Here is a 10,840-nt window from a genome sequence, read left to right as displayed (position 1 = left end):
GTGGGTAGTTATGCCACTGATTTTAATATACTATTTGTTCCTTTTTTACTTCCAATAAAAAAAATTGAAATTAATGTCATAAATGGCAACACCGCAACTATATTTTTTGGGTTAAATTTATTATGAATAAAACAATTTGAGAGTGACAATTTTATGGTGAAAGTTTATATTTAAAAATGAAGTGTCAACTGTCACTTTTCTGAAACTAAATTTGTGAATTCCTTCGACCGTGAATTCCGAGTGAAAGTTGTAACATTTACAATAGTGTATAATTAATTGCCTATACTCTTCCGTCATTCAACATAACCTCAAGTTTGAGTCATTGAGTGCAACAAAATTGTGTGATTTGCATGCATAATATCCGGTTCTCGCGGTCCTTATCAAATTTCGAACCCCACGAAGTCAGAGATAAACGCGCAATGAATGCAGTTTAAAATTAGGCGATTTGGTTTTTTTTGATGCGGTTTAGGTAACCGGAAGTGTCATTACATCAAATAATGCGTAAGTAACTGTAATTTCGTCTTAACATTTTTTATTATTTATTCTACAATGACAGCAGTATGGTTTTGGATCTTTAGAATTAATGGCAACGACGCAAAAAAACTGTTTTGCTTTTTGTCTGAAGTCGAAATATGGCAAAAAACGTCATAATTATTCTCTTATTGGTTGATTTTTTATCATTTGTAACTTCAGTTCCTCAAATTTTTACTGAAAGTTACGCTTTTTGCGAATTTAAATTCTCTGGAAAGAAAAAAATTACATTTCCGAAGTAAGTATAAAATTATGAAATTAATATTACTTAATAAGGAACGATTTATTATAGTAAATTATGGACAATTGATACTTCGGATTTTATTTTACATTTTTCACTATGTGGATCAGTACAAGAGGCATGCAAAAATGCGACTTCTTCGTGTCTTTTCCCAAAAACTTCCAATAAAATGATTGATTTAGGTCACGAGTTTAGTTCAGGTATAATAACTAGTTTAAATGAAAAACATTTGTCTATTTTGGTTTAAGCCGGCTCCGATGACACTATTCTTGTCTCACAAAACGGGGCTAAGTGCCACAATTCTGACCAAAATTACACTCTTTCCATATCTTTCGTTTGTTCCGCATCAATTAAACCAAAACCTCGCCTGTTGGCTCAAGACGAGGAAAACGGGTGTAATTTTGAAGTGACCATGATGCGACCCGATTGCCAACCGAGGTGCACCGAAAACGTTCAAGGCTCTTCATTAATCGACATTCGCAATTTCCCAAAAAACATCCAAGTCCACTCCGACTCAAAACACTTCAGTTTGAGTCTTTGTGGCTCAAACAAAAACTGCTCCGCTGACATAAGCGCTTGCGAGATCCAACCAGACGGCTCAACCACCCCTTTGGCCAGTATCGAATCTCAACTTCTCATCTACGACCAAAGCAAAGGCGAACTCAAGGCAAGGGGGCGGTTTAATGAACGAGGCGGTAAACCAGCCACTGGTCGATTAAACCCACACTAATACTCGCGTTTTTAGAACTTAAAATTGTTCAAGTTTTGATTAAATGCAACTGGGAGACCGAGGCGGCGAACCCTGTTTACAAAAAGGGCCCCTCTCAAGGGAAATGGTACAAATTCGAAATACAATCGTCGTATGGTTGTGTCAAATTGCCATATGATTGCCGATTGTCAAGTATTGACAATTTCAATTATGATCTGAGGAGTTTGTATACTTTACATGGGTGGGCAGTTGGGGGAGTCCCCAGAGGGAAAATTTTTATTAATATTTGTGGCCCACTCAAACAACCCCCAAATCGCTGCTCTGGTGAGTTGCAAAATTTTCATTTTAACGCGCATCAAGTAGGTTGTAGAAGTCTAAATGCATCTTTAATTTAAAGGCATTCACACAAAAAGTGTCATTGTCATCACTATTGACAAAAACCTTTAAATTTGTTAATTACCTTGTTAATTTTAATTATTTTTGCTAACTGGGATACACATAGGATACATAGGATTGTTTGAATTTTCGCATGGTCGCCACCTTAAAATAATCAGCGACTACTTCGATGCACACTATAATGAAAACTTTTTGATAATTAGGTTAAAAGTCATTTTTGATTTTAGCTCAACATTCGCAAGTGTGTCACGTGACTGATAACGACTACATAAATCGGGGCAGTATTTTATCACTTTTCGAAGCCCAGAATGACTCACTTCGGGCCCGATTCGTGTTTGGTTCCACTTGCAGGGAAAACACCAGTCGTACCTACAGTACGGAAATCGAATTCAAATGTTCAAAAACCGAAAAGGGGCCCCAATTTAAAGACACCAAAAATTGCGTTATGTTTTTACAATGGGAGACACCCAAAGCGTGCCCTCTTGATTATTACAAAAGTCAAAATTGTTACGTCAGTGACAGGGTGTCCAACCGAAATTTGAAAAACCTACATACTCACACTGACCGAATTTACCCTTTATCAGCCTCAAACGACGCGAAATTAATTTACAATTTATGTGGCCCCATCCATGAGTCTTGTAACAACCACAAAAACGTCAGTTTTTGCCTTAAAACCGCCCAGAGGGAAAGTGTGATCGGGTGGGACACGCGTGAAGTTATCAGCGAAAAGGAACGGCTATTTATGCAATTTTCCGGTGAAAATGGGGGCGAAATTTTCGTTAATTTGATCTGCAGTTACCAAAATCCGTCCCCTGTGCCCGACTTACACGTGGTTGGTGGAAAATTTCTGTTTCAACTTTTTAATTGATTTTTCCAGACTGAAGATAGCCGCAGATACAATTTGACGGTTTTTACTCCATTGGCGTGCATAGCACAAGGGGTTTTCCCCGAATGTGTCTACCATTCAGGAAATATTACCTACGATTTGACTCCGCTTGTTTCAAAAAATAAAAATTATGTGATTCCCGGAGATGGCGAGACTGAATTTATTTTTAACGTTTGTGGGCCGATTATTACCGCCCCGGGGGCCTTATGTAGGGGCTCCACAATGTTTTGTAAACACAACAAAACAGCACTTAATATTAAGCACCAGTAAGTTTAAAAAAAATTGAAAATTTGTATTCTTTGATAATGACAGGTATGCATCACTGGGCGGAGTTTCGAGGCCACGCCTACTGAATAATACTCTAATCCTGGAAGCCCCAATGGGTGAATTTTGTCGCGAAGTTGGTTATTACAAATCAGTGATGCATTTCAAGTGCTCTCAAACAAATGTATTTAATTTTGTGGGGCTAAAAACACGTTTTTTCATTTTTTATTGTAGGTGTTACCAAGGTTCGTATCGAAAGACTCTTGTGTGTACAATTTTATATGGGAGACCCCTCAAGCTTGTCCCCAAACCAGAAACTGTACTGTTGGGGGCCCCCAACCAGGCTTAATGTAAGTACAGTGTGAAAAAAAAAAACAAATTTTGGGCTTTTATTCAAGGATCTCACTTTCTTCTATTTATTTTCTTTTTAGTTCCCGAGAGTAAGCACAAATGACACAAGATTTATTTTTGTAACCTTACTTATTTTATAATCACTATATGTAATAAAAATATAGATAACAAATTTGAGTCTTTTTTAGATTTGACCTAACTAAAATAAAAAATAAAGTTGTCAGATTTGACATTGATGGAATCTCCAATAAGTATGAATTTGATTTATGTAAAGATGTTTACACAAGTAAGTTTGGTTTTTTAATGAATTTCCAAATGAGTGTTTTTTTTTAGATTTGAATAAAACAAATCGTCTCCGACGCTATTACTCAATTGTGAATGGAATTGCGTTTATTATTTTGGATTTGAATAAAAAGTGTTCAAAAGCGACGCCACTGACCAAAATTATTTTTAAATTAGAATGTTCGGAAACAAATAACGAACATTTCGAACAAACAGCGTTTAAAAATTGTGTTTTAAACATCACTCTCAAGACACGCACAACGTGTCATGAGTCTACTACAATCAAAGAACACAACTTAGTTGTGCAAAAATTCGAAACTAATTGTACAATTTTTAACGGGAATACAGGGTACGAATTTAACTTAATTAACCTCAAATCGGAGGACGTACGTCACTGTTTTCCCCTATTTTCAATTCCCTGATGATATTTTTCCAGATTTTGCAAAAATTCCAAATTAATCTCGACCAAAGTAGCGTTTGTGATGGCATTTTTTGTAAAAACGGATCAAGAGTGGTTCCACAAGTGTGTCCAATCGTTTCGTTTAATTATTCTTCTCAGATTGTTAAACTGGAGTATTCGGGGGTTGTGTGTGGACGAAGTGAGGGGTATTTTTGAATTTGGAAAAAAACTAACATGATTTTTTAGGCAAATATGAGTTTGAAGTACTTTTGAAATGTAATCAAACCAAAACCAATGCATGTATTATTGAAGATGCGGAATGCAAATCTGTGATTTCGTATAATTTACCAGAAGCTTGTTTGTTGTTGAAACAAGAAATTGTGGCTTCGACCCCCACTGCAGCGATAGCAGGGGGTGTAACAACACTTTTGGTTGTGGTAGCTTTAATTATTGCTATTTATTTCTGTAAACGATCGAGGCATTTGCCTTATTTGAATATTCCACTTTATAGCAGCAAGACCTCCGTTCCTATTTATTGTCGCGTAAGTTTTTATTTATGTGTGATTTGGTTTTGTCTCATTTTTGTTTTCAGGATGCCACAGAATAATACTCCAAAACGAAAAAGATTTTTTTTTTGTTACCAAATTTAACACAAGTGCCTAGCAGTATTGTTTTTATTTGTTTTTTAATAAATTCTCATATTTAAATTGTGTTTTTTTGCCCCTCGATTTTGTAAAATGCCAGGTAATGTCAGAAAAATCAATATGATTAAAATGTCTGCTTTAATTCTCGTTATTGATTACGAGTTAAACGCTTATCATTAAAGAGTTTGCTTGACTAATTCAGGGAAATTAAAAAAAATATTTTTTCAACAAGAACCCCACACTGGAAATTAAAACAATAATAAAAACATTTGAGATAATCGACTTTCATTCTTAGAAATGACCACTACTTAAAATTATATTTTCTTGGATTCGTTTATCTGCTATATAACACGATGACCTTCTACACAATGGGTCATTGCTATAAGAATAAGTCGATTTACAAATGCAAATAGTGAGATCTTGACTCTCGAACAAATCGCATCAGTGTTTTTATTGTCAACAAAAATTAAGTAAGTCACAATATTTGATTTTTAAGTCGTTTTAATAAAAACTCTTATCAGATAAACAGAATTGTCACACAAAGATAACAAGAATAAACCTTATCAAATTATTTTACAACAAGTGTATGACAACAAAAATTTTGGTGCTTGGAACAATAATTCAAACTCTCAAGTTTGTTTTTGTTAAGTGGTGACGCAAGCTCGAATTAAACCATTGGGTGATGATAATTAATAACAAATTAACAAATCAGTTAAAAGATTTAATCTTGTAAATATTTTACTTGTGTAGTTTTTCATTATGAAATGAAGCAGAGAAATCTAATCAATGATAAGCCAATTATCAGTTTAATATGTGTTGCAGGCCCCTATTATGTAATAATCGGGAAATTTAATGCCAAAATTTTATCACCAGCTACCTTAAGCACCTTCGTCATTTCTAGAATAGACTGAAAAATAACAAAAAAATTACAAATTGTTTTTTATGTGGGCTTGTGTACTTTTTTTAAATTTTTACCCTGTTTTATGCAAAAAACACCAAAACACTTTGGTCAAAGTTCAAATAAAAATTAATATAAATAATTAATTAATTAAATATAAAACAAAAAATGACTAATTATGGTACAAGTGTGTTATATTATGCAAGAAAAGGTTTACCCCACCGACCACACTTTACAAATTTTTGTTTTGTTTTTGAGTTCTGTAAAATTTTTAATTTTTTTAAATGCCAACCCACTAATATTTTTTTACAAAGGCTATGATTTAAAGATTACAGCTATTTACATTTTGTTCAATTTTTATCGAATTTTCTTTTTATATACAGGTGTTTTACAAAAAGACAAAAAAAGAAAAATGCCAAGTATAAGATAGATGTTTAAAAAAATTTATCTATAAAAATTTCGCAGTTATGAGAGTTTAAATTTTGCACTTTGATTCTATTTCTGTTGGAAAAATAATTTTACATGACAAATTGTTTTTTATGTGGGCTTGTGTACTTTTTTTTTACATTTTTGCCCTGTTTTATGCAAAAAAACACCAAAACACTTTAGTCAAAGTTCAAATAAAAAGGATTACAGGCTATAAGAAAGTAAAAAAAAAACATCCAATTAAATATAAAACAAAAAATGACTAATAGTTATGGTACAAGTGTGTTATACTTATTATGCAAGAAAAGGTTTACCCCACCGACCACATTTTACAAATTTGTATTTTGTTTTGGACTTTTGTAAAACTTTTAATTTTTTTAAATGCCAACCCACTAGTAGTTTTTTTACAAAGGCTATGATTCAAAGATTACAGCTATTTACATTTTGTTAAATTTTTATTGAATTTTCTTTTTATATACAGACTGTTTTGCAAAAAGACAAAAAAAAAAGAAAAATGCCAAGTAGTTAAATAAGATAGATGTTTAAAAAAATCTGTATATAAAAATTTCGCAGTTATGAGAGTTTAAATTTTGCACTTTGAATCTATTTCTGTTGCAAAAATAATTTTACATGTTCTTTCGTAGCTTTTTTGTATTTTTACTGAATAATTATGAAAAAACATCATCGGTAAAAAAAAGTCAAATGTCAAAAAAAAAATTTAAACATTTTTTTAATGTTCCTTTTCATTTTTCTTTTTTTTGTCTTTTTACAAAATACTCATTTGACACCCACTGCCATTTTGAAAAAATTGTATAACACAAAAACAAAACAAAATTTCATTTTCAAACACGATCACATTTTCTATAACACTTATTTTTATCAAGTACTTGTATTATTTTCTGATGATTTAAAAAAAAACTTGGTTTCATACTATCATGTATAAAAACATAATAAAAATAAGCCAATGATCTAAAAAATAAAAATTAATAAACAATTTTCAACTTGTTTTAAAATTGTATCTTTGTTTTTGATTGATATTATTTCAATTTATATATTTTTTTTTGAAAAATTTTATGTAATACATAATATTTTAGTTGTTTTGACAATTAAAAAATCTATCGAATTCGCTAGGTTTTTATTAAAAAAAATGTGGCTGCCGTCATTACTCAAAAAGTGTATTTTTGTTTAAATCAAGTTGAAAATTGTGTATTTTTTAAAAAGAAAATTGACCTGTTTGAGCATTTTTGCCAAAACAAAATATTTGCTAGTTACAATTTAGGATATAGCTTCCTTGTTTTCTCTTTTAATAGCCTAAGTATAGCAAAAAAACTTGCAAACACAGAAATAAATAGTCAAAGTGCAAAATTTAACTTCGAAATTTTTATAGATAATTTTGTTTCCATATTCCTGGTATCTCTTACCTTATATGGCCTTTTTCTCTGGGGCGCGAGTTCTGAGGCACCCTGTATGTATGACTTGTATTAATAAGTGTCATTTAAAAAGAATTCTAATGTTTTTATTTAAAAAAACTTTAGGTCATAAGGTTTTTATATTAAAATTTAAATATAAAAAATTGAAGCTTTCGGGCTGGCCCCCTGAATCCGCCCTTGGATAAAGGTAATAATTTAATGCAAATGTTTGCCTGGATGTGCGCACGCGCTGTTTTTTATGGTATTAAAGCACCGATTTTGGTGTTAAAATGCAACAACAAATTAATCCATTAACAAAAACTTATCTGCAATATAATAAACGGGACCTGTTTATTAGTTTGAGTGATATTGATAAGAATGAATTTTCTTAGAAAGATGATTTTCTTATATATTGCGAAGTACTTTTTTTAGGAATGAAGTAATGTCATTGCACTACAATGTGTTAAAAATAAAACAGTGCAGAGATTTATGTCTGTTATTTTGGGAACACGATAAGAGAAATATGTTTTTTCAAATTTGAATCCCTACTTAAATTAATTAAGTAATAATTAATTAAATTCCTTGTAATTATTTCGAGTTAATTCGTTTTAATTGGTTGGTCGAATGTGCATGTCTACAAGTCAGGGCCTCCCTTGAGAATTTTCCAAATTTGGAACATTCTCATTTTTCCCTTAATTAACGAAAAGTTGTTTTTTTCAGCGATGCGCTTGCGCAAAAACTTTCGTGTTTCGTCGCCTCAAAATGTTTATATAGCAATAGCAGTTTTGCTACTAGTTTGTTGTCTGAGTTGTTCGGCGGCAACAGTCAGCGGTAAAAGACCACCATCACCATCGACTGCAACAAATCCGGCAAAAAAACAAGCAACAGTTATGGAGCCCGCATTTGCAAATGCCGGTCAAAAAGCTGGAATTGAAATTTGGAGAATTGAGGTAAAACTAATTTTTTTCATTGATTACTAGTTGCAATTTTTGTAATTTTATTTGGGTTCAATAAATGGGAAAAATCAATACGTGTCGTGATAACTATTTATAGAGGGATTTAAGTACCTTCAACATTTGTGAATTATTACCTCGATTATTGTATTTCGGTCTCAGTACTTAAAATCATAGATTAATTTTTGACACACTAGAGATAAAAATTGCATCATTTCTACGAATTTTCCAGATATACCTATCGGAATTATCTCAAAAAAATGTTTTCCTCTAAATAAAACTAGTCCAAATTGAATTGAAATTGTAAGAATCACTCGTAAACATATTTTTAGCATCTTCTGTCATGTTTTAAATTTCAAAATTCGTCAGTTTTGTTATGGCCTACAAATCATTTTAATTTTATCACATTGGAACGGAAATTCTGAGGTTTGAAGATAAAAAATTTAAACGCAATTGTTTTTTCAAAAACTCAATTGCCACCGTGATTTTACATTGCGTAAACCACTCACTGATAACAGTGTTATCACCTGCATCTGTTAAAATATCGACGCGAAAATTTATTTATTGTGCCATCGAAACTTTCTCTATGTTAAAACCTATAAATACTATTATTTAGACACCGCAAGTTAATAAAACGTTTTGGTTTACATCATGTTAAAAATAAACTTTAAAGAAAATAAATGTGTGTTCTTTCCCATTGATAGTTTTGACAGTTTTATTCGATTCGTTTTCGGTGTTGAAAATTGGTTTTAACGCGGAATTTTAATATTTGAACCAATTCAAGGCTGCTAGAATAACCCATGAATCATTTAAGGTCATTTTGCGTAACGTAAACTAATTACCGTGTTTTCTTTCAAGAACTTCAAACCGGTGGCGTACCCCAAAAACGAGTACGGGAAATTCTACTCCGGAGACTCCTACATTGTTCTAAGTGTAAGTCTTTGATTTCATCGGGAAAGCAATTAATAAGTCATTTGCAGACGAAAATCAATAAACGGGGCGAAAAATCATGGGATATACACTATTGGCTAGGCTCGCAAACCAGTCAGGTATGCAGGCGCTTCGCCCCCAAATCCCAGAAATTCCAATAAAAACACCAGTTTTTCTCTCCTGAAAGTCTAAAAAGCTTTGAAATTACCTTGAAAACGAAAGTATTGCGACTTCCTCTTGACTCAGTTTGTTATTTTTGTAAAGAAACTACTTGCTTATTATGTATTCTTAGAAAAAATCTTTTTGATAGAATGCCAAAAAAGGTTGCAGTATTTAAATTTAAAATGGTCACAGTTTTGCAACAGTCTGCACTTCACATTTATTTGTAAAAAATTACATTTGTTCCTAAAATATATTGGCAATAGTTCAGTGTTGCCAACAGGTTTTTAAACAATAATCGAGATCAAAAAAAAACTCATCTCTGATTTTAGAGAATGCAATAAACCAAAGTTTGAAGCTATTGGTTCCTCACATTATTAAAATGGCTGAATCACATTAATCAGTTGCATAAAATTTTTGAATTAATCGCAAACCTAAAAATGATTGGTTTTTGACATTTTATAATGGCCGACTCAAACGGACCAATCAGGGCCGCAACCAGGATTTTATTTCGAGGGGGGGGTTTTGTTGGTGCATGAAAATGAAATGAAAGAAGACGGATTAAAAAACAAAAATCTCTAAGTACACATTTTTATTTTAAATTGAAATAAGAGATCCTAATTAAACATAAAAAAATACAAATTAACTCACAAAAGTAACAAAAAATAAAATAAATTTTTAATACTTTTTATTGTTACAAATTTAAACAGGAGATGAATATTCATTTTTAAAACAAAAATTTTCTATGACCATATATCGAAAAATGCTACGCAAGGAGTGCGTCTTTTAATAGGTATTTTTTCAATATTTCCGAAATCATTTTAGAAAAAAATTTCAAAATTTGCTACAGATGATAACTTTTATACACCTAAACAAGTACAAAAATAAAATGTTGAAATTTCTAATTAGGTGCTTCCTAAACTAGATGGGATTAGGGTAAAAAATTACTCTATAACTATTTTGCCTGTGGTTTCTTGCCACTTTCAGCAACAAAATTTCATAGTTTTTCATAAATAAGGTCTTTTGTGTTTTTCCGATACAATTTACGGATTTTTAGTAAAAATCGGTTTAAAAATTTATGTTACAGACCATAAACAGCATAAAAATTAAAAATTAAATTTGTTTTACCGTTTAGGACGCCCCTGATTAAAAATTTTGTTATTTGGCATTTGTTTAGGTTTATCTATTCTGAAATATTTGGAAAAACCCTTTAAAAAACGTACCTTTTTTGGGGGGTGTAGCTCCTTTTCATAGCATTTTTATCTCAAAATTAAATATTCTATCAACTATTTAAATTTGTACCTAACAATAAAAATGAAACACTGTATAATTAACACATGAAAAATTAATTCACAAAAATT

At 31.5% G+C, this 10,840-nt stretch overlaps 2 protein-coding genes across 4 annotated transcripts in view; both read left to right on the top strand.

Moving 5' to 3' along the window:
* The first annotated feature begins 273 nt into the window (after positions 1–273).
* On the top strand, positions 274–4,767 carry LOC123006735 (cation-independent mannose-6-phosphate receptor-like). 3 transcript variants are annotated; one of them, XM_044401455.1, is made up of 14 exons: positions 274–501; positions 557–769; positions 824–972; positions 1,021–1,467; positions 1,518–1,805; positions 2,105–2,706; positions 2,755–3,029; positions 3,076–3,211; positions 3,262–3,377; positions 3,567–3,664; positions 3,712–4,046; positions 4,097–4,259; positions 4,307–4,602; positions 4,653–4,767. In XM_044401455.1, the coding sequence occupies exons 2-14, from the start codon at positions 633–635 to the stop codon at positions 4,665–4,667; spliced, it is 3,057 nt and encodes a 1,018-aa protein (XP_044257390.1). In that variant the 5' UTR covers positions 274–501; positions 557–632; the 3' UTR covers positions 4,668–4,767. The 3 variants fall into 3 exon arrangements, with proteins under 3 accessions (XP_044257390.1, XP_044257389.1, XP_044257388.1); XM_044401454.1 differs by having other exon boundaries at positions 275–501; positions 560–769; positions 2,105–2,709; XM_044401453.1 differs by having other exon boundaries at positions 275–501; positions 2,105–2,709.
* Positions 4,768–5,055: 288 nt separating this feature from the next.
* LOC123006739 (gelsolin) overlaps positions 5,056–10,840 on the top strand; it is an 8,144-nt gene continuing 2,359 nt past the window's right edge. The window contains exons 1-4 of the mRNA XM_044401459.1: positions 5,056–5,174; positions 8,158–8,387; positions 9,249–9,323; positions 9,371–9,439. Coding sequence (XP_044257394.1) covers positions 8,160–8,387; positions 9,249–9,323; positions 9,371–9,439 — 372 coding nt within the window. The 5' untranslated portion in view covers positions 5,056–5,174; positions 8,158–8,159. The remainder of the gene's footprint in view (positions 5,175–8,157; positions 8,388–9,248; positions 9,324–9,370; positions 9,440–10,840) is intronic.

Source organism: Tribolium madens, unplaced genomic scaffold (assembly GCF_015345945.1).
Source record: "Tribolium madens isolate multiple individuals breed KSU strain unplaced genomic scaffold, Tmad_KSU_1.1 Scaffold_2;HRSCAF=44;Tcas5.2_LGX, whole genome shotgun sequence".
NCBI lineage: Eukaryota > Metazoa > Arthropoda > Insecta > Coleoptera > Tenebrionidae > Tribolium > Tribolium madens.
This window is presented reverse-complemented; position numbering and strand designations above follow the sequence as displayed.